The sequence below is a fragment of the Panthera tigris genome, chromosome D1 (genome assembly GCF_018350195.1).
Source record: "Panthera tigris isolate Pti1 chromosome D1, P.tigris_Pti1_mat1.1, whole genome shotgun sequence".
In the NCBI taxonomy this organism is placed as follows: Eukaryota; Metazoa; Chordata; class Mammalia; order Carnivora; family Felidae; genus Panthera; species Panthera tigris.
Genome location: NC_056669.1, coordinates 57,369,031 through 57,395,483, shown reverse-complemented (window position 1 = coordinate 57,395,483; position 26,453 = coordinate 57,369,031). Strand labels below are relative to the sequence as shown.

Genomic DNA, 26,453 nt, shown 5'->3' with positions numbered 1-26,453 from the left:
TTTTCCAGTGTCCTCAGGGAACTGTTACAAACCTCAGCCTCCTGCTGGCCCAGCAGTGCTCCTTTGGCACAGGTTCCAGGTTCTCTCTCTCTCTCTCTCTCGTCTCATATTTTCTAGAATCTCAATGGCTTCTGAAGGGCAGACACATTACACATGTGGCTGATGATCCATGGTTAACCAAAGGCTGCAGTCACAGCTACGTTGCTTTGGCAGTGTCCCTCCAAATTCCTTAGCTGATTTCCAAGTACCGTGTGTCACTCCCGTCCCATGCTTGCAGTCCTTCTTGTCTACCGTTCATCATCTAATCAGATTTATTTTTTAAAGGACATAGTTTGCAAACTTCTGTTTTATCCACATGGATGTTTTGGCTTATTTTTTCTTGCCTAAATATTAGGCATCCAACTTAATGGGTCCCCCAAATTAATATAATTTATTTGCCATCTTGTCAGTGCAAAACAACTGTGTTCTTAAGACAAAGCACCGAAGACCAGAATCCTTCCTCCGCTTCTATTTCTTGACTTAGCAGCAAGTAAACAGTTCTGTAAACATGTGTGGGTTTGTGTGTGTATGGACCCACTGCTCTAGTAAAGTCTTAACTGGTTTTGTTCCAGTTTAAGTACCAAGCGGCCCTGCCTTATTCAGAATGGAGATTCCCGTAGCATCTGGACGTTCATCAAGGCCCGTTTCAGCTGCTCGTAGGTCACGAACATCGCCACATTCCAGGCTCCCAAACGCAAAAAAGATGGTGTAAACCTGATGAGAGAAACAACCAAAACGTCAGGTGGAGGGGACTAAGAGTCCCAAAGAGATCTCCAGTGCTCCCCCCATTCACAGTGTTAGTGCCAAAGGACCTAGGCTTCTGTTGTGAGCATTTTCTGAGATCTGTTTAGGCTTTTTCTTCTCTGCTGAAGGAATTTAGGCAGAAGCTGCAGTCAGGAAAGGAAAGGAAAGGAAAGAAAACACATTTTGAGCCAGGTGCTGTGTTAGGCAGTTAATTCCTATAATTCTATAAGGTAGCTGTGATGGTTGCCAGGTTTCTTTTTCAAAAGAAACTGAGGCCCAGGGCAGTTAAGGAGCTCAACTAAAATCACCTGACTCCACCCTGCTGCTGGGTGTTTCTGGGATCATTTACAGACTGAGGGGCCATCCCTGAGGGGGTCCCGCCAGGGCACCTAGAAGCTGGCTCACCACAGGGCAAAGACTGGGTGACACCAAATTTAGCCAATCTCCAGAGAGCCTGCCTGTCCTGTGTTAGTGCAGCTGGGAGACAGTCCCCACCTTAGCTGCGCAGACTCAGGGAGGAGCCTGTGACCTGGCCCTGCTCCCTCTTCAGCCTCTCTCTCTGCAGATCCTCTCCAGGTCTTCTCTCTCCTGCCAGCCTTGCTTCCGTGCCTTTGCTCGTGATGCTCCCTCTGTCTGGGAATGTCCCCTACTCTCTTCCTTGCCTGGCTGATTGCTCTAGGCTCTGGAGGGCTTAGCTTGGGCACCACAACCTCATCCCAAGGCCTCTCCAGAACCCTCAGCCTAGGCTCCACAGGGAGTATAGGACCGAGACAATGAATATGAACTCCAGAATCAGACCTGGGTTCAAATCCTAGCTCTTTCAGGTTCTAGCTTCATGACCTAGGACAAGTTACTGAATCTTCCTAAGCCTCAGTGTCCTCATCTGTAAAATAAGCAAAATAACAATATTGACCTCATAGGGTTGTTGTGAAGGATTCAGTGAGTTACTATACAGCACACGGTGCAGGGCCCAGTATCAGTAAATGCTCAATAAATGTCACCCATGTGTCTGCTGCTCTCTGAGGGAAGCACAGGGCCCAGCACATAGGAGATGCTCAGTAAATGTTTTCCAGGTGAAAGAATGAACTGAGACAGGTGGCTACCACTGATCGATTGTAATGACAGAAGCACTTACAGGGAAAGAACAATCTGCCAACTGAAATAGTTTTATTATGTCACTCCCAGGGTTGAGAACCCGATTGCATGTTTGGTCCAATCTATGGTTGGGCACCAGAAAACGGGCTGCTGAAGGCATCAGTGGTAGGAGGTGGAAGGGGGGAGGTAGCATCTGATGATTTGGGTTAGAGCCACGGCTCTGACATTTTAAGTTTGTGATCATTACGATCTAGCATGGGGGATAATTGAAACTTACAAATCCTATAACACAAAGTAGGAGGTGGTAAATACCATAAAAAATGATATCAAGGAAGCATTGCTGAAGCTCACAGGGAGGAGGAAACATTTGACCTGAGAGCGCTGGGGAAGAGGTGGCATTTGAACTAGTTCTGAAGCTTGGCTAAGATTTAAGGCATTCCATTAAGAGGGAATGGTAAAAGCAAAGACACAGAAGCAAGACAATGTGAAGCGTGTTGGGCATTTTGGCCGCCATCAGTGGTGCTCCACAGTCATGACTGTGGGTTGGAGAAAAGTCAAGATTGCCAACCACCTCTCCCTCCTTCTCTCCTGCCCAATAAGCACTCTGACCTATGCCTAGACTTCTTTTTCTCAGGCAGCCTTCCCTGACTCTCCAAATCAGATTTGGTCCACTTTTTTTTTTTTTTTTAAACTCCCATAGTTCTTTATATTTTTCCTTTGAGGCATTTACATCTGTGCTGTTCACCACCATGTCCCCAGGTGGACCCATGGCAGGCATATTATACATGGAAGGAGGGAAGGAAACAAGCCCGGGTTCTCTGGGAGGGGGTGCTGGAAGCAGGAAGGGGGAGGCTCACCCCTTATAGAAAGCTGTGGGGCCCTCATGGGCCACCATCTTCAGCATACAGTCCAAGGGGCTGCGGTATTGGCCTGGGGGCGAGTTCATGTACCGGGTCTTCACCACGTCCACTGGGGAGGCCACCACTGTGGCACAGAAGCCGGCTCCAAAGGCAGAGATGAAGTGGCAGGGCAAGTTGTCTGTAGCAGGAGAGGGCAGGGCAAATATCGAGCTGTGAGATGGCAGCACACTTGCTCTCTGTTCCATGTGCATCATCGTTTGTCCTTCACCAAACTGTGAACTCCTCGCGTGTAAGGATAGTGCTGTCTAAACCTCTCACAGTACTCGCAAAATAGAACAGGGCTGTCCCAGAGCTGGAAGGCTATGCAGCCCAATGACCTCATTAGAGGAAAATGAAGTCAGAGAAGGAGACTTACTTAAAGAGGCATGGTGGGAAGTGCTGGCTGGAAGCCAGGTCTTTGGCCTCCCCGCTCAGGGCTCTTTCCCACTTGTCACAATGATGGACCGGGCATTTTTTAAAAGATCTAATTGGCTCTATTAAATGATTCATGAATCGGGCAGCACCCCATCTAGCGAGTAGAGAGGCGCTCCTACACTGGGCATTTTTATCGGGCGCTGCTCCTCTCTCTGCTCCTTCTAACACCCAGGTGCCTCTGAGTAGTGCCCGCTCTGTAATTCTAGGTTCCCTCCCTGCTGTGGAAGGGCAGCTGCCTGGAGCCCAAGGCCTCACCAGTGAGCAGGTGATAGTCTAGCAGCTTCTCCTTGATGATGTCATAGGTCACCATCTCAGCACAGTTGACGATGGCGTTCCTTGTGATGTTGGGCAAAGTTCCTGTTAAGGAGGAGGTGAGGGCCGATGAGTGGAAAATAGGAGATGTGGGCTCCCGGGTTGCAAGGTCACAGGCCCCAGTTTGGGGAACAGAATGTTCCATTCCAGGGAGGAATGGAATGTTCCATTCCAGGGAGGCTCCACGGAGGAGCCTGCCTCAGTTGAGCAGATTCTACACTTTCCTCTCTGGAGTTAACAACTGTTAGATTATCTATATCCACCTCAGAGACAGAAAACAGAGAGGCCCTCTTATATTTGCTTGAGCCATATTTTGGAGAATAATCTGTAATACCTATCAAAATTAAAATGGGCTTCCCTGAGACCTGGTTAAAGCCAGACAAGGAAGTCTTTCTTTGGAAGAGAGAGGCAAGGCTCTTGGAGCAGTGATGGAAGGTGGCCCTGGGGGGCCCCAGGAGAGCATCAAGGCCAAGCCACTGATATCATAGACGAGGGCTGGGTTCTGGGAAAGCACATAGCAAATAAGGCTGTGACCAGGTGTCCTGTCCTTAACCTTCACTGGGTCACTGTTCCTTCTGCAAAGATTAGTATGACCCCCAATCCACATGTGAGAGAGACTCCGGCATTTGTCAAAGTCACCACGTGGACACACGGGGAATCCTGAAGTCTTGTTCCTGAAGAAGCCCCCTCCACACCGCACCTCCCCGTGCCTGACAACTCATAGCTGCCTCCTCCAGCAGCCTCTATTTCTTCTCCATGTCCTGTAGTCACCCCTGATAGGGCTTCGCTGGGGAGGTCCTTCCCTTCCATCTCCACACATCTAGAGCCCACTGAGCCTTGAGGCCCAGTGTAAGCATCACCTTCCGTCACCACCCCTGGAGACTACGTGGCCGAGATCTCCTGCCTCTGGCCCCACACCTCTGTATGAACCTAGCACATCCTCCCCTGTGGAATGCTGTTCCTCGACATGGCTTATCTCTGTCTGTGAGAGCCATGAGGCTGTGGAAAGTGTCTTCTATTAATTTCTGTCTCCCTCACAGCAGCCTGTGCACGCTGAAAGGTTGACAAGTTGAACTGAATTTGGGGTACTGTGGCAGGGCAGTGTGACAGTTTTGGTTGGGTTGTTCTTTCAGAATCACTGGAATACACCATGCTTGGAGATCTCTCCTTGCCTAGTACTCTGCCCTAGCCCTAGGGTAGGGAATGCTCTGCCCAAGGCCCTCTGAGCCTGGAGTCCAGACCTACCTTTCCATAGGCCCCTGACCCCTTCCTCCCTGGCGATGGTCCTGTAGGCATCCATTGTCCCGCTGTACTTTCTGCTGCTCCCAGCCCCAAGGTGTATGCTGGCCTGAAATCGGACCTTCACCACGTCCGTGGGCTGGGCACATGATACCGCCATGGCTCCTGTGGTGCAGCCTGCCAAAATCCGGATAGTGATGCTGGAGTCTGGAGAGAAGGAGAGAGAGTGGGCCAGTGTTCTGCCACCCAGCCCTTCTCTGGACTTGATGCTGTTCTCTGGGGAGCTGCCCCTGCCTGATGCCTGCCTCTTCTTCTAGGCCAGGCTTCTAGAGCTTTTCCTGACAGTGGCTCGGCCTCCTCATGAGTGTCTGTTACCAGCCTCCCACGCCCCAGCTCTGCCTCTGAGTCTGCACTGCCCTCATCTCTGACCCACTAGCCTTGAGTATGCTTCTGCCCACCGCTTTGGTGTCTACAAGATACCAGACACTCACGGTCCGATCCTTTGGGGGTGTAGAACTGCTTGACAGAGTCGTAGAGGCCGATGCGGATGGAGGCAAAGCTCATCTGGCGCTGCAGGCCAGCGACCAGCCCGTTGTAGGGGCTGCGGGGGCCCTCGGTGCGCACCATGGTCAGGATGGTGCCCAGCACGCCACGGTACTGGGTTCTCCGGGCTGCCTGCGTCGCCTGGTTCTCCCCTTGGATCTGAGGAACATCCCGGCAGAGACATGAGCGGAGAGGGGACAGATGGGGCTGGTTTTCTTTTTTTCTTTTTCTTTTTTCTTTTTTTTTTTTTTTTAAATGTTTTTATTTATTTTTGAGACAGAGACAGACAGAGCATGAGCAGGGAAGGGGCAGAGAGAGAGAGGGAGACACAGAATCTGAAGCAGGGTCCAGGCTCTGAGCTGTCAGCACAGAGCCCGACGCGGGGCTCGAACTCACAGACCGTGAGATCATGACCTGAGCTGAAGTCGGATGCTCAACCGACTGAGCCACCCAGGCACCCTGATGGGGCTGGTTTTCAAGAACAAGCATGATTATACAGCCATCACATCCCCAGTAAAAATAACTGAGGCTCGTGTGGCAGTTTATAGCTCATAAGCTGTTATACACGGTGTGGTGCTCAACCCTCAGAGCACATAGAGGGCAGATTGTTTTTCCCACAAGTGGTTGACGGTTTGTCCAAGGTCACATGGTTACTTTTACTTCACACTTTATGGTTTACAGACTACTGTGAGGCCATGAAGGGTCCAAGGGATTAATTAAGATTTTTTTTGTCTTGGATGATGGTGATGGGGAAATGGTGAGGCAGGGTTGAAACAGTGGAGTAGTGAGTGGCCTGCTCAGGGTTCTGCGTAAGGAAGAGCATGCTGGCAGACATGAGGGGAGCTGGGGTGGAGAACTCAGCCCCTCCTTTGATCTGAACAATGACCCTTGCCAAAAAGCACCTACCTGCAGGCGAACCTTGGCTGTGTCCAGTGGAAAGGTGAGGAGATCAGCAAAACAGGCCGCTGTGCCTGCCCCCAGGAACTTCACAGCTGTTGTGGGAGGTACGTCTGAAGGCTTTAGTCCAACCATGGTCCCAGAAGGTTCTGTCTGGTCCCTCCAGGGCCCAGTAGAGGTCCAAGGAGACAGACCCCTTTGTAGCCCTGAGCTTTAGTGCAGGGAGGAGGCTGCAGGAGACAGGCCAGAGGAGGCAGATGGAACTTGGGCCATCTGCACCTGTCCCCGGGCTCCTTTCAGCACTGGCAGAGGTTTTAGCGAGAGAAACACCTGGGCATTGCTATGCTTAGCTGTGTGGATTTGGCTTTTAAGAATCCATTCACTCTTGCAATCCTCGCCTTCCTCCTCCTCCCTCCACTGACTGGGTGGATCTTCATCCTTTAGAGGAGGAAACTGAGGCTCGGGCAGGGACCAGACCTCATTCTGACTGCACGCCACACCCTGTTCTCCTTCCCTCACATCAGGCTGCCCCCTGGGAAGGACCTGCCCCCTGAAGTGTATGGAGAACCTGCCAAGTCTCCCCACTTCAGGTCTTTCTATCCCAAATCAACAAAATAAATGTGCCTCCTGGCTCACCTAAACTGCTAGTTATCTTGGATGAAGGCTTTTTATGCAAGGCTGCCTGAATATACTTTTATTATACTTAAACAAAATCCTTCCCAGCCTTCGATTCCTTCTCTGTCACTGCAGATGGTTAATCTATGACTAGAGGCGTTTCCTCCCAACACTGTGGGATTCCCAGGCTGATGTTCTCCATGGAGGAGGGAGGGAAATGGGTCCTGGGCTCCTCTGCTGCTCTGCCTCTCCAGGGCTCCTAGGGAGATGGGGCTACATCCTGCTGCTAATGTTGGGGGGCAGTGGCCGCTGATCTGCCTGGCTCAGCACGTGCCCTTCCCCCCACCCCTGCCCCACACCCCCGAGGCCTTCCCTTCTCAGCTGAAGCAGACGAGCGCCTCAGACAGAGGAGGATCAGTCTTGGGCCAAGGGAACGTACTCATCTCCTGGTGTGTACTTGTCCTGGGCTGCCCATACTGCTGCTGGCTGACCAGGGGCACATTTATATCTGAAGGTCCTGGTTTAGCTGTGGTTACCTTGAGAGGCTGTCATGGGCAGCCCTGCATTCTTTTTTTTTTTTTTTTTTTTTTTTTAATTTATTTTTGGGACAGAGAGAGACAGAGCATGAACGGGGGAGGGGCAGAGAGAGAGGGAGACACAGAATCGGAAACAGGCTCCAGGCTCCGAGCCATCAGCCCAGAGCCTGATGCGGGGCTCGAACTCAAGGACCGCGAGATCGTGACCTGGCTGAAGCCGGACGCTTAACCGACTGCGCCACCCAGGCGCCCCGGGCCCTGCATTCTTACAACCTGGGCTTCTGTGCATCAAGCTTTTGGTGCTGATGACATTTCTTAGCAGGTCACCACACTGGCGCCCAACTCGCACATACACCTGGTGTGCTGGGATCCTGAACCCTTCTGCATCCTCATCTCTGGAGCCAGGGCCAGTCCCATAGAGTCATGAGGTGGGCACAGTGTGCGTTGCTTTCCTATGGGGCAATAGGAAAACTCTGATCCTGCGGTGAGGAAAACTGAGCTCCTGCCCTGTCTTCATGGCTTACTCAGGGTGGTGGGACCTTGGATATGTCATTTAACCTCTGGGTAAATGAGAATAATATATTACCTGTTCATCAGTGATAAATTGGTTGCCAAAAGAGAGGGGTGACCATTCAGGTCTTCTTTCAGGACTGCTATCAGCAACTCTGGTTCTCCCTGTGCTGTGCCCTCCCCCTACATGGCACCTAAACTCTTGTGCTTGCTGCCACCTTTCCCTGGAAAAGCCTGTTCTTTTTTTTTTTTTTTTAATTTTTTTTAACGTTTATTTATTTTTGAGTCAGAGAGAGATCGAGCATGACTGGGGGAGGGGCGGAGAGAGAGGGAGACACAGAATCCGAAGCAGGCTCCAGGCTCCGAGCCATCAGCCCAGAGCCCGACTCGGGGCTTGAACTCACGGACCGTGAGATCGTGACCTGAGTTGAAGTCGGACGCTTAACCGACTGAGCCACCCAGGCACCCCTGGAAAAGCCTGTTCTTAAGAAGAAACAGATGTTCAATTTCATGCTAAGGTATAAGTGACTATCTTAATGATCAGGTATTTCTTGACTACTACAGTAGGCACTAGGGAAGGAAAGATATGGAATGGATCCTGTTTGGCCCTTGCCCTCAAGGAGCTTGCAGATAGGTGTTGAATCATCCAGGGAGTTAAGGAGGTGGGATGGAGGAAGAAGGGCTGAGGTTGGAACTCACCAGCCAGCAGATCCCAGCCTGGTAGTCTGCGTCATAGTGTGGATGGACAACTGTTAAATCATGCCCGGAGGAAGAGGATGCGTTATTTTTATTTTCCAAGCATGAGGTTACATTTACAATTTTATTTTTATTTTTTAAACTTGATGTATGACTTACATAGGATGACTGTATGCATTTTAGTGGTCACTGAGCCGTAAAGGGAATCATGCATCGATTCTAAATGTTAGGCCCAAATGGCAGATGCAGGAGGAGGTTTTCTGGATGGGGACCTAACCTAGTGTCCAAGCATACAGAAGTCAGATAGTGTCAATTCCCTGTTTTAAAACTATCCAGTTCCCCTCCTTATTCAGAACAAAGTCCCATGTCCCTTGTGATGTACCTGGGCCAACAGGGAGCACTTCATGGGTATTGCCTAATGGGCTGGGTCTTCCTGGGGAGGCCTGTTTTCCCCAGGCCTGGGGGTTGGTTTGGAGGGGGGGGAGGTAGGGAGGCTGAAGTGTCCAGAAACTCTTTTGCCCCCGCTGCCTCTAGTCCCACACCTTCTTGTTGATTAACTCATTAACTGCAGTGGTTTCCCCTCTAGATAGGGATCCCCAAAGGCAGGGATGGGGTACGTTATACTTATCCTGCTTCTCTGTGTAGCCTGGTACAGGGATCGCCCAGGGCTAGAGGGTCCCAGGGAGGACCAGCTGACCAAGGAACCCTACTTGCTGAAGTGGAGAAATGGGAAATCAGAGAAGCCCACAGTGTTCTTCGGTGGAGGGTCTTGAATGCCAGGGCTGTACTGAATCTAGCAGAGAATGGGGAGTGGTTGGTGGCTCTCAAGTAGAGGAATGACACCATCAGACCTGTGTTCATAGCATGCTGGTGCAAATGTTAAGGCTGGACCAGAACGAGAGATCGGAGACACAGAGCAGTGAGGAGGTTGTTGGAATGATGCAGCAAGAGATGTTGGAGCCTCAATTCAGGCAAGAGCAGTGGCCAGGGGTGAAGCTGGAGCCTACTCTAGAGGCAGTCCAGAGCCACTTGTGAGAGGCAGAATGGACAGGCATGGACACAAGTCAAAAGCCATACCTTGATGGGAGGGCTCTAGAACTTTCATTGGTCAAGTTGTGGTGGAGAGGGAAGCCACCATGGTAGACTCAGGTAGGGGCTGCTCTGAGGTCACTGTTCCCCAGCCTCCTTCCCCCTTTACTCCAGCCTCCTAAATTGATACGTGAGGAAACCTAGCAGCCAACAGAACTTTGCCACTGACAAAGGTGAAGTTGAGAGCAGAATCTTCTCTTGGTGTCTTTGTGGGGGCACTTGAGGGATGGGATGTTCCAGCTGCACAGCCTACCATAGCAGCGCGCCGTTAATGTCTGCTCAGGGCTTCTTGCATGAGGCACAGTGCTCAGGGCTTTATAGGTATTGACTAACTCAGTCCCTTTATAAGGCTATAAGGTAGTTGTCACAGTTATTCCCACTTCATAAACAAGGGACCTCAGCCGCTGAAGGCTTCAGCTAGTCATAAGACTGAAGGGATGGGGCTGGGATTGGAGCCCAGGTCTGTCTGACACCTGTGCCCGTTCCACTGTCCAGAGCCCTAGGCTTCAGGGAGAGCTCAGGATCCCTGGAGCTGCTTGTTTACAGCGTGGATTCTCAGAGGCCTTTCACACCAGAGATCCTGATTCAGATCTGGCCTGGGCCCTGGGGATCTGTTTTCCACGGCAGCTCTGAAGCAGGGGTCAGAGGACCCCATTCTGAGATGCCCTGCCTGATCTCACCCTCCTGGCAAAGCCTCCATATCATCCCCGCTGAAGAAGCCACCCGAGTAGAGGTCTCTGGGCTCTGTAACCTCCCACTATGCGACTTGGGTCAGGCCTCAGGCCAGAGGTGCCCCCATCATCTCTACTCAGGACAGGGGTCCCAGGATGCTCATGGGGCGAGGACTTAATGCTCTGGAGGAAGTCTGGGGATTCTGGGCCAGACTAAGGAGAAAGCCACTTCTTATCTATGGGGATTTGCAAAATCACAGAGGAGGCAGCCAGTAGAAAAAGGGGGGAGTGAGTGACACAGGGGTTGGGGTTGAGCCTCAGCCCTGCTACGGTGCCCTCATTGCAGTTACCCCCTCTTGACAAGGTGGGGGAGTAAGGAAATCTACCGGGTCTGTAGTGATCCCAGGCTAGCGATCCCCGATAGCTCCCGGCTGCTCTCTGTAAGCTGCTGTGAAAAGCAGAACGGTGGTGGTGGAGGAAGGGGTCTTACCTGTGAGTCCAGCCAGGGGAGGGGAAGCACAGGGCCTCCTTAAGACTCCTTAGCGCTCCATCCCAGGAGGCGGCAGCAGGGACCTCGTTGCCCCCTTGCCATTCACTGTTGTCTCTGCTGCCTCTGTCTTGGCACCTATCTTTATACACTCCAGCTGACCTGAAACCTTACCCTAGAGAAACTAGTTGACAGCCTGATCACTTGACAAGACTTGGCTGGCCAGTGAGTGGAGGGCGGTGAGGGGAAAGGTCAGAGTTCCAGATCTGGTTTAGTTCCTCTGACTCGAGGTTCTTTAAAACAGCTCCTTCCAGCTGCTGAGAGAGCTACCTCAGGTAATAAAGGGTATATATGGGGATAGGGGTTGGACCTGTCACCCCTGAGAATTCAAAGGTCACAGCCACTCACGATAGGCTGGGCAGGGTTCTCCTGGACCTCCCAACATTAACAATGATAGTAATGGTCATTTCTTGGTGGCTACTATGTGCTAGATACTTTGCATATGTTATTTCTATTTTTTACAATCCTGTGAGGTAGGTACTAATAGGATTCTAAGTTTTTTTTTTTTTTTTTAATAACAGCTTTACTGAGATATAGTTCACATCCCATTCAATACATCTATTTAAAGGGTACAATTCAATGGTTTTTAGTGTTCAGTCATGCAACCATCATCACAATTTTAGAATATTTTCACCAATCTCCCCTTATTCCCCCCCCGCAAATCCCTGGGTACATCAGCAGTCACTTCCCTTTTCCCTTTCCACCTAGCCCCAGGCAATTGCTAATCTACTTTCTGTCTATAGATTTCTGAATCTTCCATATAAATAAAACCATACAATATGTGGCCTTTTGTGACTGGCTTTTTCAGTTAGCATAGTACTTTCAAGGTGCATCTGTTGTTAGAGCACGTATCAGTACTTCATTCCTTTTGATTGCTGAGGATCCTAACATTTGGAATGCTTATTTTACAGAGAAGAGAACTGGGTCTCAGGGAGACACAAGGACTTACCCAGGTCATACCGCTAGTATGTGGCAGGGTCCAATTAAATTATAATAACATCATATTCTGGGCCTATCTGCCGTGACCATTACCGTCTCTGACGTGACACTTGAAGGCTTCAGCATGGACACTGCTGAAGGGAGCCAAAGGGAGCTGGGGAAGGTGTGTGAAGCACAGCAGGGAGGGTCCCCAGCAGCTCCTACCATAGGCTCCATCGGTAGGCACTGAGGGGGAGGGTGGGACCCATCTGAACCTGGGACCCAGGTGGCATAGAAAAGAGGAGGGTAGGGGGACAGGAGAGGAGAAGGGGAGGAGGGTAGGAAGGGAGTTAACTAGGTGGGGCAGAGGCCATTTCTGGACTTGGGCACAGAGTCATGGCCACAGGGCAAGTGGTCACAAGTCCAGACAGTCAAGTGCAAAGCCAGGGCTGTGTCCTCTTCCTTGGACCAGGCCCTGCCCCTCACATCAGCAGCACAGGCACTTGTGTTATTTCTTTTCTTTTTTTAAAAAAAAAAAATTTTTTTTTTAATGTTTATTCTTGAGAGAGACAGAGACAGAATGTGAGTGGGTTGGGGCCGAGAGAGAGGGAGGCACAGAATCCGAAGCAGGCTCCAGGGCTCTGAGCTGTCAGCACAGAGCCTGACGCAGGGCTCGAACCCACGAGCTGTGAGATCATGACCTGAGCCGAAGTTGGATGCTCAACCAACTGAGCCACCCAGGCGCCCCAGCACTTGTATTATTTCTAACACAGGGAAGGGGCTGCTAGGACTGCTGAGGTTGGGATCAAGAAGTAGGTTCTGGGCTCCAGCTGGAAATGCTGACCTGAAGGTGGTGGGTGAATTGCAGTGGGTATATGGGGAGGGATAAACAGTAGGAGCTCAAAGAGGCTGTGGACCCTGGTACCCAGAGGGAGGACTCAGCTTACACTGGCTTGGGAGGCTTCTTTAAAGAAAAAAAATTTTTCTTTTAAATGTTTCTTTATTTTTGACACACAGAGTGTGAGTGGGGGAGGGGCAGAGAGAGGAAGACACAGAATCCAAAGCAGGCTCCAGGCTCTGAGCTGTCAGCACAGAGCCCAGCGCAGGGCTCGAACTCATGAACCATGAGATCATGACCTGAGCCAAAGTTGGAGGCTTACCTGACTGAGCCACCCAGGTGCCCCTGGCCTGGGAGGCTTCTTGAGGACAGGGCCAGGTGTGTCTGCTTTGGCTCCCTGTCCCCGGAGTCCAATAGGAGCTGAAGTTCCAAGGTTGGCCGCAATGGGCTGGGATCATCCAGCATCTGGTGATCAGAAACACCCATTTTCAGGGCTCTGCAGAGGCAGTAAGTGCCTGATGGGAAGCAAGGGGGACTGTAGCTATTGTCAGATATGTACCTCATTCCCTTAACCCACGCTGCATGGCCTGCAAGGCTTTTCACCTCTGAGTTGTCACCAGGAAAGAGATCCAACTTTCAGGGAGAAGATACTGGTAAATAACACAGTTTTTGTAAGTCGGGGTGGTGGTTTTCAGACCCTTGGGGTGCCTTTGTCATTGGGGGCTGCCCTGAGACTGGGTAGGAGGAGCCGCCTGGGTGCGAGCAGCCGGTGTCCTCCTGTGGCCTTATCCTAACTTGACCCCTATCAGGTTATTTACAGGAGCTGCAGCAGGATTTGGAAGGAATATTCTTCACCTGAGGCTTAACCCCTCAGGCCTGAGCCCGACTACCCCTCTGTAGGTTCTGTGTGGCCTCAAGGGTGGTGGAGCATCCCCTTCCCCCTTCCTTGAAAGCTCCCACTGTTGACCTGAGAGGAGGCACTGGGGAGGGGGTGAGTGGCGGGCCGAAGGCCGGGGGATGAGATGAACAAATGAAGGGCACCAGCTCGGTCTGAGGGCACTTCCCTGATGAGGGGGCACCCTGTGCCTCCTCGGGGTTCCTGCATTACCCTGTGCCCCCTAGGGCACGTCCTGCCTGTCTCAGAGTTGGTGTGCTTGCCCATCTGCTGGTTTGCTCCAGGACAGTGGGGGAGGAGTGGGAGGAGCTGACATTTTCTCAGCTTCCACTAAGTGCCAAGTGCGGGCGAAGCACTTTCACAAATGTCATCTCGTTTAATCTTCACAACAACCCTCTGAAGCATTATTATCTGTGTTTTACAGCTGAGGCAACAGTCTCAGATGGAAGGACAGTCAAGCCAGAGGGGACCTGTCAGGGAAGTGGCAGGGTCAGACTGGCTTCTTCTCTATCTCTAGTGGTGTGTGGCCCTAAGTGCCCTCCTGGTCTCTCTCTGGGCTCATCTGCAGACTCAACTCTTCTAGGAAGCCTTCCTTGGTTGCTCTAGCCCACATGGTCTTTCTCCATGAATTCCCCCAATTCAGAGCACTCACTGGCTATACCCTGTGTGCAGAAGCCTTGTGACATCTCTGAAAATGTTTTGTGTGGTGATTCATTCCTAGCTACATAAAGACGCAAATGACTTCAGTGAGTTTCAGTTTCTAAAATGGGAATCATGGTATGTAGGTTATAGAGTTGTTTTGAGGACTAAGTGAAATACACTGTGCTTGGGAGGGCGGGGCCTCCATTTTAGTTCTCTTCCAACCTTTTCTCCCCGTCACCACTCTGCATATCTTTGCCCCTTTCTTATCTTCCCCACAGGCCCCGTCTACAGTAGCTGCTCAAATGTTTAGAGTCTGACAATCTTAAGCCAGAGCTACCCATCCTAGAGAGGTCAAGGATTCTGAGACCTATTCCAGCAGACCGCTCCACTTTGCTGATAGATCTGAGGCAAAAGGTGTCATCCTAATCTGGACCAATCTGACCTTTGGGGAAGTTCAGAAGTCTCATGGTGACCCGGGCCCCCAGTTCCAGGTGAGCTGAAAGGACTATGGTTTTCAAGCTTTCCTCTGGCTGTTAGAGCACAAATGGATTCCTAATACCCCAGTCCAGTGGCCAACCCAGAAGACAGCTGTGTACAAAATACAAATACCAATATGATTTTTATTCAAACACAGGTAGGAATAATGACCTTCAGAGCTGGGTAAAAACAATAAGTTAAAAGCATGGTTAGAATTTAAGATAATCAGGTTAAAAAGTCTAAAGGAGGTGATTCTCCTCTCCTTTTCTATTGATTAGTTTAACACAGCATAAAATAATTTATAGCTATAAAATATGCTTATTCCTAAGCAAGTCAAATGGAGGTGGCCCTAGGATTTCCTTGGCTATGCATGATGCACACAATCTTCACTCCCTCCTCTACCTTGCTCTAACTTTAAGGCAAAAGTGGCCCATGATATTCAGGCAGAAGGTTGCCTCAGGTCAGCAGCAGGCTACCAAAGACATTGGAAAGAGTTTCTCAGCCAAAAGATGCCTGCTCAGGTCCCTTGGTCAAAAGATGGATGATTCCACTTGGGCACTGGAGTCCGTTTTGTTTCTAGCCTTTGCCTCACTATAGAAGGAAGAAGCTGAAATCCTGGCAGGTGGACACTGGGCTGGTTTGGGACATTCGTCCAGTCTGTGCTGGATGGGTCTCAAGGCACCCAAGGGCGAGGCTGGTGATGGTTTCAGGGGTCTCACAGCCCTGAAGGAAGCAGACCTCATGCCTCATGCAAGCCGGACGAGGCCGAGGGCAGGTGGACAGGTGGGTCCTTCCCTCGGTCTCTCAGGTTTCATTAGTCTTTCTGGGAGTATTGGGAAGAAAATATCCGTGCGATCCTGCGAGTTTCTTCTTCAGGCAGGTTGGGAGGCAGCGAGTTAGGTCTGGGACGAGCAGGCCTTCCAGACAAGGGTCTGCTGGAGGCCTCACTCTTGTCCTGGAGAGGAAGAAGTCAGCTAGGTTAGCATTGAGGATATGGCACCTCCAAGAAATGACTTTGATTACTGTCATCTTTTGGTCCTTTGGCTAATATTGACATAGAGCTGACTGGTTTACAAAGCCCTTCACGTACTTGATCTTGTTTAACCCTCACCTCTACCCTGTAGGTGGGTACATCATTCGCAGGTCACAGAGAGGAAACTATAGTTCAGGCTAAATAAACTCAAGGTCGCATAGTTTGGAGTAGCAGAGCCAAGATGTGAACCCTAGCTCAGACTCTTTCTGTGCCTCTGGAGGAGTCTCCTCTGGGACAGGTTTAAAGCCTCATCCCTTCTCTTGCTGAATGAATCTAGGTAAGTCATTTGTCTTCTGAGTTGTAATTGTTCCACATGTGACCTGGGAATATATTTAACTGCCAGGGAGAAGATGTTGGTGAATAATACACTCTCTGTATGGCCACTGGGAGTTCCTAGAACTGCCAGGTGACTGACATAGGGCATACCCATGGCCCTGCTACCAAACTTTTCCTGCCTTGGGCTGATAGGGTATCACTAATTCCTCTTTAAGGTCTTAGTGTACATTTGGGTTATGCCATTGTGGTCTTCTGGACGCCTTTATAACTTACTCTTTTGCTCATTCAACCCACCCCCCCCCCTTTATTTTTGGTGCCAGGTTCCTGCCCTGAAGGAGCTCAAAGCTGTACAGAAAAGTCACCCCAGGTAGCTGGCTGACAGCAAGGTCCCAGGGAGGAGGTGGAAGCCTAGTAGGGGAAGTGAGAGTGCTGAAAGGAGATGGGAGTTGTCACCACAGGCAAACTTGGCTGACTTCACAGCATGTAGCCTGCCCTGGAATTCTAAATGCTAACCTCTAAAGGAGTGTATACAACCTGAGCAAACCCTCAGCACTGACAGCCCACAGGTAGGGTTAACTGAGAACCAAGAACAAAGCAGTGCTAGGGGCTGGGCATGCCCAGTAGAGTGGAGAAGATACAGCTCCCTGTCTTCTAGGCAGACCTAGACTAAAAGGGAAAAAAGGAAACCCACCCTTTGCTCACATTTGTAGTTCTTTCTTCGAAACTATGAGAGGTACCCGTACCCCATAATGCCTCAGGCCATGGTAGGCCAGTCGCCCAGTGCTCCTGCAAGACATGGACTGGGTCTGATGCTTGTGACTCCAACTGGGCCAGGTCCAAGACAGGAGCGTGGTTAACTGCTAGACCAGTGAATGGGTGGGACTAAGCCTTGGTGACCAGAGGTTTAAATTGCATGGGGAGGAGGCTGCCTCTTGCAGCAAACATCTTCTTCATTCATTCTAGAACCAGTGGTTGTTGGCCTACCATGTGCCAGGCCCTTGGTTAAGTCAAATCCTCTCAGGGGCTCAGCAGCACTTTAAGTCTGCATATTCCCCTCTCTACTCCCAAGATGCACGCCTGTTATTTCATGAGCTATTTAGGATTTAGAGGTGACACCAAATCCCATTCCAGTCCCCAGGGCTACACTGCAGATGGATCTTCTGGGTCACCAGCTGTATCTTACTTTCCATTTCTTTCTCTGCTGCAGTGAAAGGGGACTAGGGAGATGTTTGTTCTGTAAGCCAGATGGGAAAACAGGCCTAAGAGCATGGTCCCCTGTCTCTTGTGTCCTCATCTGCCAGGAGAGAAGCATTCTGTTTTGGAGATGCTCTAATGGGTCTAGTTCTCCATCTCTGGATGGGCCAAGTACCTCAGTTCATGAGATGAACATCAAAAGACCTTTTTTGGTGACTCAGCAAACCTTTCAGGAGCCTAAGATCCATTCAACCTGATCACCTTTTAAGGACAATAGGTACCCCCGGTTCCTGTCCCCACAGGGCTGCTCAGGCTAGAGGAGAGACAGACGCCAACATATTTAACAATCAGAGATGAAGCTTAGAACTTGGGAGCATAGAGAAAGGGGCAATCCATAACAGCCAGGATGGACAGGGGAGGCTTCACACAGAGGTGATATCTGAAATGGACAGAGTTTCAGCAGAGCTAGGGGGTGGGGTGAGGTCATTCCACTGGAAGAATAGCACAGCATAAGCACAGGCCTGCACCTGCTGGCTGGGCCAACAACTGCCCTGGAGCTGAATTGTGTGTGGCTGGTTCAGCCAACTACCCAGCACCCACACCTGGACCCAGCAACCTAGGGGGCCCTTATCTGTATGGCCCAGGGACAGGGCTTGGCTCTGTGTACTGGGCAGGGCAGGGGTGTGGAAAGACAGAGAACACACACTCAGCAGCATTTGGCTTTTGTTGACCTCAGTAGGGTCTAAAAAACATCTTGACTAGGAGTAAAGGTTCTTTCATCAGAGCTGTTACCCCAAACACACAACTTGGAAGGGACTGGGCAGAGATGAAGTTGCTTGAAGTAGGGCTACCCCTACACGTACTAACTGTTCCTCTGAAATACTCCCATGTTCCTGCTGGAGCCCTGCGTGCCCAGGTGCCCACAAAAGAGCGGGGCCCCAGGCTCAATACAGCTGCCTGCCTTGCTCAACTTTCACCCTCTTGCTGGCTGCCTTCCCCTAGGTTAGGACGAGGACTTTCTTGGGGCTAGAAGAGTAGCAGATTCAGCAGCCGTAGCCAGGAGCAGGGAGGATATGGGACAAGACACATAGACCAGGGGCCTAGCCCTGTGGGGCAAGTCCAAAATTTGACCACCTAGCCCACTGCAGCGTGACTGGGCTCCATGATCTGAGTTCACCCTCCGCTCCTGCATAGCCTATGATTTGCAGGAATCTCAGGTTTCCTAGAGAGGCAGGAGGAGTCTGCATGGAAGCAGGATCATCAGACTGAGGGGCTGTAAGGGCCTTGAAGTCTGGACAGTGGGTGTTCTGTATGGGGTAAAGTCCGTGGAAGGGTACTTTCAAGAAGAGGGACCTGAAACAACATGAAGGTGGAATTTGAAAAAAGAAGACAAGAAAGGGTCTTCCAGGTAGAGGCTGGCTTAAGCAGAGATATGAAGAAATAACTGCTAGGAAAATAGTGGGGGTGGGTTTGGCTGAGTGCAGGTATGGAGAGAAGACAAACCCAGAGAAAGGCGCTGATGCTTGCTGGGGGAAGTTCTTGAATATCTGGAGAGGAACTGACCTTATTTCTCTTAACCTTCCAGTGAACAGGGATGTAGGCATGGGGTGGGGGGTGGGGGGTGATTACTGTCCTAGGCTGAAGGACAGAACTGGCTTTACTGTGGTCTGGGTGTCAAGCATAGCAGCAGGGCAGGGGCTCCCAGACTGCCCCCATCAAATCCACCCAGTTCTCTCATTAAATTCTCCCACTTTTAAATTTGGGGACCTGTTGTTTTCCGGGCATCTGGACACCCAGGCCATGAACATGAATAGGCCTCTGTAGCCTATTATTTCAGTCAGATGTGTTTGTCTCATGGTTATAGGTAGAAACCTGCTGGGATGAAAATAAAGCATCATGTACAGAGTAAGGAGTAACAGTGGCAGGAAAATCTGGGGCTTCCTCAAATCAAGAGGCTAACTCTGTCCTGGGGAGTTGGTTTCTCCTCCTGGCTCTACCACTTCTTAGCCAAGTGGCTTTGGGCAAGTCACTTTCTCTCTGGGCCTTGGCTTCCTCATTTGAAAATGGATCAACATGAGCAGATAATGTAAGAGGAGGTGCTCTGTAACCCAGGAACTTCTCCCAGCCTGTGGGTCCCTCTTTGGCCAGGTCCCTGTGATACAGTGTCTTCTCCAAAAGCTCCTCAGGAAGGGCCAGCCCTCTTCTTTGGTCTGAAATGTGGTCTGATCCAAACTGCTGTGTTCTGGGTTCTCTTCACTCCAGGCCCCCGATGGATGCCCTTGAATAGAGCACCTGCTCCCAGGAAGGTGGTAGGTGCATGTGTCCCCACTCACCCCTGCTTCAGGGTGTTCCTGGGACTTTCTCAGAGAAGAGGCTGTGGGGTGGAGCGGAATGAACACTGGTCTGTGGCCAAGCCCAACTGTCCACTTGCCTGATGCCAAGACACAGTCTTTCTTGGTCTCAGTATCTTCATTACCAGACGGAGCTAAGAACCGTTTGGCCTTCTTACCTCAGGTCTACTGTGAAGCTGAAATGAAATTCAGATGTGACCAAGGCTCTGGCCGGGGACAACTCTTGCTAAGCTGGAGCTAAAGCTGACACCTGCTACAGAGAGCAAAGTGAGGCCTTGCTCTTCTCAGACCTCACTCCGGGTAGAGTAGAAGTAAGGTCCTGTACCTTCCTAAGGCATGCCCAGTGCTAGGCCAGGCCTGGCCTAGCTCTCCCCTCTCTACTGCCCCCTGCCCAATGAACCTCTGGGGCTGGCATCTGGGCTGAAGTTTTATTCTTTTCCAGAGGAGTTCCCTTAAGTGACATAAACACTGATTTAGGAGCTGGAAGCAAAATTTTTGGAAGAGCTGAAAACTAAAAGTAAACAGCTCCCTGATTCCGGCTGCCTAGGTGGGCTTGCCAACGGATTGCTGCCTCAGAGACAAGTGAGGGCTCAGTACAGCTGCCTGCCTTGCTCAACTTTCACCCCCTTGGCTGGGTGCCTTCCCTTGGAGTGGCTCCCAGGGTCTTCTCTGAAGGCTAGGACTAGGACTTCCTTAGGCTAAAAGAGAGTAGCAGATTCAGCAGCCGCAACTAGGAGCAGGGGGGAAGTGAGGACAGGACAGAGACCAGGGGCCTATCCCTGAGAGGCAAATCCTAAATTTGATCACCCAGCCCAAATGCAGTGTGGCTGGCTCCATGCCTTGAGCTCCATTCCTCACCACCCCCTGGTCCCTCCCTATTCTTCCTCTGAGAAGCCTTCCCTGACAACAGACCTATTCCACAGGGACTAGAGCCACACTCTCTCACCCTGGGCCTCAGTCCTCACACCCTCCCCCCCATACAGAATGAAGAGGCCTGACTAAATCAAGACTTCTCAACCCTCTGAAGCCACACCCTGCCAGTGAGAGGGCTCAAAAGTCCAGACTCCTGAGAGGGAAGGGTTAAAGTGACACTCCTGGAAGAGGTCCTGGTGCCTCCCAGACTCTGGCCTCAGAGTAGCTCAGGCAACTTGAGCCCAGCACCCGCCCAGGAGTCCTGTGGGCCCTTTCCCTCACTGTGCTTGCCAAGCTGCATTCTGGGCCAGGGTGGGCACCAGCTAATTCTGGCTGTTTCCCCTGACTTCTGTACACCCTTGGCTAGGGAGCTCATCTCCTCCTGAAAGCTTTGTGTGGCCTTTATCAGAAACCCTTGGACCTTTAGGACTCTCTTGGCACCCTGCAGAGGGCTAGGGACTCAGTGGCTCCAAGAAATGAGGCAATATGTCAGGGCCTCCTGCCCTAAGAGGGACATCTCAGCCATCAGGCCCAGACCACAGGCTGAGGCGAGAGGACACTGGGCTCAGGAAGTTCCCTTGGGCCCCTGCTGATGTGATCTGATGATTTTGTAGAGGCTGGGTTTCTCAACCAGGATTGTACATCTCCTAGATGCCTCCTGGCTTGAGGAAGGGAAATTCCTTGGGCTTCTGTGAGAAAAGCAGCGGACTTAAAAGGCTTCAGACTCACAGACCAGCGGGGCAGAGACTTCCGAGGCTAGGGATCTGTCACCCTCCGGTGGGAGTGGTGTGTCATCCTGGGCCTCTAACTCAGTGTCTGAACTGAGCACAGTCAACTGCTACAGCCCTGAAAACTGTTCTCCGTATATCAGGGGTGCTCTGTGGGGCCTAACTTCCTAGCTTCCAGTTCTTGGTCCTAAGCTTTTGATCACACCCTCATCTCTTAGTATTTCATCCTACCGGTTCCCCCCAAAGTGGAACAACGTAAGAGGGAAGACGTTTCAATAATAATGATGATAAAAATAGCAATAACTAATACTCATATAGTTCTCTCTTATGTGCCACGAATAACTGTACTTTACATCTCTTACTCAGTTAATCCTACACAAAACAAATCCTAGGAGGCAAGTCTCTTATGCCCATTTTTTAAAAAAGTGTACTTATTTATTTTGAGGGAGAGAACACACACGTGAGTGAGTGGAGGGGCAGAGAGAGAGAGGGGGGGAGAATCTGAAGCAGGCACTGTGCTGTCATGCAGAGCCCGACATGGGCTTGACCGCAAGAATCTCATGAACTGTGAGATCGTGACCTGAGCCAAAACCAAGAGTCGGACACAACCAACTGAGCCACCCAGGTGCCCCTTATTCAGATAAAGGAACCAAAGCACAGAAAAGTTAGATAGCTTGCCCCAGAAGGTTCCACAGCTAATAAGTGGCTGAAGTTTAAACTTAGGCTTCCTAGATTCATAGGCCACCCTTCTTGCCACTGTACAAAACTGCCTGGTAGGAGAGAAGAGAGAAATATAGTCACAAATTAAGTCTGTGTTGCCTCTGGAGAGACCATGCCCAAGATTCCTCAGAAACCCAGCAGCCGAGTCAGGGCAAGAAACCAGGTTTGCTGACTCTCAGCTCCCCAGCTGGCCAAGCACTTTGATCCCTAGTGATGTCTAAAATGCTGTGGGATCTGGCTGAATGGAGGTGAGAACGCTAGGGTGGGGGGCAGTAGACAACTCAAGGCTCTCAAGGGTACACTTGTGCCTGGCTTTGCCTCTGACTTCCTGCCTCCTACATTCACTCCTCAGGAACAACACTCCTCAGGAAGAGCACCTGACCCCATGCCTGTGGCTAATCCAAGGGCTCATTGGGGTACCTGGGTGGCTCAGTTCGTTAAGCATTGGACTTTGGCTCAGGTCATGATCTCACAGTTTGTGAGTTCGAACCCCGTTACACTGACAGCATGGAGCCTGCGAAGATCCTCTGTTTCCCTCTCTTTCTGCCCCTCCCCAACTCTGTCTCTGAAAAATAAAAAAGCATTAAAAAAAAAAATCTGAGGGCTCATTCATGATGCGTGTAGAGCCTGGACTTTAGACAGCAAGACCGAGAACAAGACAGGGCCCATCTCATGGTAAGGAACTGCCATGTAGGCAGGCAGAGACCAAGGCTCAGGTGACAGGTTGCTTTTGCTCTTTGCATCTGATTCCTATCCTACCCTATTCTGGTCCAGTCCAATCTTTCGCTACCTCTGACCTCCTCCCTAGCATATACTGCTTGTACCTCCAGGTTGCCAAATCTGTTGATTCTCTGAGAGGTTTCTTTTCTCCAGATCCACAGCTTGTAAAGCCTTTCCTTCATCTCTGCTGAATTCTACTCAAGCCACTCTTGTGGCTGTCTTCCTTTCCCTATATTCATTCTTTTTGCTTTGTTTTATTTAAGTGTTACTGTAGGCTAATATCATTTAGAAAGTGAGTGGTTTGGAGGCCACTAGGAACTGTCAGCTCTCTGAAGGCAAAGCCTGTAGTACCGGGTCCTGTTCTTTAAGCATGACAGGCACTTGATGGAGTTGGTGGACTGAGATATAAAGCTGGCTCCCCTGGGGAACTATGAGGTCCTGAGGGAAGGGGCCTTCTGTCTTCTCCTGCACCGAACTCAGGACTATGGCTTTTTAATTTGCCGGAAGATGTATATTTCAAGTTTGAGGCCCAAACTACCTTCCTACACTCTGGTCTCCATGTCCTCAGGCCCAATTCTGGCTCTCCTAGTCACCAATAAGAAGTTACTAGAGGGTTCCAAGCAGAGAAGTCACATGATTTATTCACCATCTTAAAAGGTTAACAGATGCTGTATGGGGAGTGGGTTGCCAGAGGCAAGAGCAGAAGCAGACAGGCAAGTGAGGAGACTCCGGCAATAATCTAGACAAGAGGTAATGGAGGTTTAGATCAGGGTGGAAATGGCTGGAGTCGTGACAAATACAGTAAAACCTTGGATTGGGAGTAACTTGTTCTGAGAACGTTCCACAAGATAAGCAAACCTTTCTAGTAAATTTTAACTTGATAAATGAGCAATGTCTTGCAATACAAGTAGCACATGACGCCGAACATCACATCACAACTGAGCCAATGGTTCTGTGTCTCTCCTCCCTCTCTCGCTGTGGGATTGTGGGTGATCCATGCTCACATGCTTGGTCTCAGGCCGCAGTGTTTGGCAGAAATCAGTGATTTTTCAGAATGTTGGAAGGTGCCCACAACTGGCACTAGTGTATTTTTTGTCACTTCAAAGCACCCATGGACCGTCCTTTGCTTTTCCATACAAGAGTAACCTTAGGAATACTTTGCTTCATTCTAGGTCAGGGTGTCTGCAGAGAGAGACCCTTTCCTCTGCTGCCTTATTGCCAGTTACATTAAATACAATATATGACAAGTTTATTAATACTGTACTATAGTCAACATCCATGTGAGCATGTACAGTGGCCCCCATGCAGAAAAAGGCTGGAAAGAAAGGCAGTAAGAAGGAGATGATTATGGTGGAGTTTAAGTAAAGGAAATCATCAAGAAGTACAAACGAGTTACACGAGTGGCTGAAATTGCAAGGTTTTATAAGAAGTCTATGTCTGCATCTCGTCTGCAGAGGAGAAAAAGGCGGAGGAATCCCTCACTTCACATGAGATTAGGGAGATGTGTAAAATGTGGAAAACAGTGCAAAATTTTGTAGAAAAGAAAGAACCTGAACAAGGCTGTAGCAGTGTGAGTGATGAATCTGTTTAACGACAATGCAATGTCACATTGCTTCCTCAAAAGGAGACAAAAGCAAGTGTCATTGGATAAGTTCCTGTTGCCCAAAAAGAAAAATATTCCACTGAGCCAATAGATAGCAGTGATTCTGTTAGTGATAGTGAAAGGTGTCCTACACAATAACCCTCCTCTCTTGTCTCCCTCACACCAACCATGAAGTTTTCAACAGTAAGTGCAGGTTAATTTATTTTTCTTTATATTTTGTATTTTTTTTTGTATTTTGTATTATGTTACAATACTGAAATCATTTTTATATGAATATTTTTGGGTTGTGGAACAAATCATCTGAGTTTTGATTATTTATGGGGAAATACACTTTGATATACAAGTGCTTTTGATTACAAGCTTGTTTTCAGAATGAATTATGCTTGCAAACCAAGGTTTTACTGTAGTTAGATTTGGATATATATATATTTTTTAATTTTTTTTTTAACGTTTATTTATTTTTGAGACAGAGAGAGACAGAGCATGAACAGGGGAGGGGCAGAGAGAGAGGGAGACACAGAATCTGAAACAGGCTCCAGGCTCTGAGCTGTCAGCACAGAGCCCGACGCGGGGCTCGAACTCACGGACCGCGAGATCATGACCTGAGCCGAAGTCGGACGCTTAACCGACCAAGCCACCCAGGCGCCCCAGATTTGGATATATTTTATTTATTTATTTATTTATTATTATTTTTTTTAAAATTTTTTTTCAACGTTTTTTATTTATTTTTGGGACAGAGAGAGACAGAGCATGAACGGGGGAGGGGCAGAGAGAGAGGGAGACACAGAATCGGAAACAGGCTCCAGGCTCCGAGCCATCAGCCCAGAGCCCGACGCGGGGCTCGAACTCACGGACCGCGAGATCGTGACCTGGCTGAAGTCGGACGCTTAACCGACTGCGCCACCCAGGCGCCCCTGGATATATTTTAAAGACAGAGCTGCCAGAATTTCTTGGTGGACTGCAAACAGAGGCACTGGAGGTGATTCCAAGGGTTGTGGCCTGAACAACTGAACTAGAAGCATAGAGTAGCTGCTTAACTGAGATGGGGAAGGCTGAGGAACAGATTTGAGGAATAAAATCTGAAGTGAGTGTTCATTCGAGTATCTCAGATATCCAAATGGAGCTGCTGAGTAGGCAGTTGGACATATGAGTCTAGAGTTTACAAGAGAAATGCGAGCTAAGATAACCATCAGCAGTTGTCAGCAAACAGAGGGGACTTGAAGCTTTGAGATCAGATGGGGTCATCTAGAAGGCAAATGCAAAGACTGAAGTATCAAGACTATGTCCTGGGTGACTCCTATATTACCAAGTAGGGGAAATAAGGGAGAACGAGTAAAGGTAGCTGAGCAGAAGCAGCCACGAGGGAGGTGGAGAACCAAGAGGAACTGATACCTTAGAAACAAGTGAAGAAAGTGTTTAAAGGAGAGATCAATTATGTTACATGCTGCTGAGGTCAAATAAATTGGGCACTCAGATTTGATAAGTGGTTTAAGAATATGGGTTTTTCAATAAAGTTTTTGTGGCAACCTTGAAGAGTCCCTCTCCCTTCCAGTGGTGTGAAAGAGTGGATATGACTGAGACTAGTCAGAAAGAGTCATGAGGAAGGTGACTGAGACTAGATAATGGGATGGTGAGAAGCGAGTAGATATAAAAGGTGGTAGAATTAACAGACCCTGGTAGCAGATTGGCTCTCGGTCAGGTCATGGGGGATAAAGGAGCAAGAGGTTGGGAAGATGATATCTATGCTTCTGGCAGAAGTAGCCACATGATAGTAGTTGGGTTTACAGAGATAAGGAATGCAGATGGCAGAGTGGGGGAAGCAAAGGAAGGTGACAAGTTCAAGTTTGGGACATAGTGAACTGTCTGAGGTACATCAAGGAAAAGATGGCCAGGATACAGTTGGATCCATGTGTGTCTGTAGCATGGAAAAGAAGTCTAGACTGAAAATAAGGATCTGAGAGTCGTCAAACTGTAAATAATAACTGAAGTATTTGGGAGTGGTTGAGATTTTCCCAAAGAAACATCTACAAGAGCAAAGGACATAAACCTGGGGAAAACAGGGTGTAAAATACTGCTGTCTCATCTTCTACCTCCTTCCTCCCCTTTAAGGAAGTTGATAAAACTAGTTTGCCCACAAGCAATTAAGCAAACAGAATCAGAAGTGACTTTACAGTAAAAAACAAAAAACAAAACAACCAAAAAAGTAACTTTACGTAAATACCAAGAAGCTGTCCCAGTGAAGAGGTACTTTATCAGGAGAGGTAAGAGAAAGCAGAGGC

The 26,453-nt window shown here is 49.7% G+C and overlaps 2 protein-coding genes and 1 long non-coding RNA gene across 5 annotated transcripts in view; 1 reads left to right on the top strand and 2 right to left on the bottom strand.

The window, feature by feature from the left end:
- Positions 1-628: 628 nt before the first annotated feature.
- Positions 629-6,338, bottom strand: UCP3 (uncoupling protein 3). The gene is made up of 6 exons (XM_007080861.2): positions 6,213-6,338; positions 5,255-5,465; positions 4,770-4,970; positions 3,468-3,569; positions 2,736-2,916; positions 629-753 (listed from the first exon to the last, which is right to left on the bottom strand). Exons 1-6 carry the CDS (start codon positions 6,336-6,338, stop codon positions 639-641), a joined length of 936 nt encoding a protein of 311 aa, XP_007080923.2. The 3' UTR covers positions 629-638.
- A 6,577-nt stretch (positions 6,339-12,915) lies between these two features.
- Positions 12,916-26,453, top strand: part of LOC122231461 — a 54,974-nt gene continuing 41,436 nt past the window's right edge. The window contains exon 1 of the long non-coding RNA XR_006208717.1: positions 12,916-14,651. This is a non-coding gene — a long non-coding RNA (uncharacterized LOC122231461). The remainder of the gene's footprint in view (positions 14,652-26,453) is intronic.
- C2CD3 (C2 domain containing 3 centriole elongation regulator) overlaps positions 14,761-26,453 on the bottom strand; it is a 144,106-nt gene continuing 132,413 nt past the window's right edge. For all 3 annotated transcript variants that reach the window (XM_007080858.3, XM_015537004.2, XM_042959531.1), the window contains one exon: positions 14,761-15,592. In XM_007080858.3, the coding sequence (XP_007080920.2) occupies positions 15,452-15,592 (141 nt within the window). In that variant the 3' untranslated portion in view covers positions 14,761-15,451. The remainder of the gene's footprint in view (positions 15,593-26,453) is intronic.

What these genes read in the sequence shown, in the direction of transcription:
- UCP3 (XM_007080861.2), bottom strand. Translation starts at nt 6,338, where the DNA reads ATGGTTGGACTAAAGCCTTCAGACGTACCTCCCACAACAGCTGTGAAG. An exon ending in GGTCAGGGGCCTATGGAAAG is followed by an intron (nt 3,570 to 4,769) that starts GTAGGTCTGGAC and finishes CCTCCTTAACAG; the next exon opens with GAACTTTGCCCAACATCACA. An exon ending in AGACTATCACCTGCTCACTG is followed by an intron (nt 2,917 to 3,467) that starts GTGAGGCCTTGG and finishes CTCCTGCTACAG; the next exon opens with ACAACTTGCCCTGCCACTTC.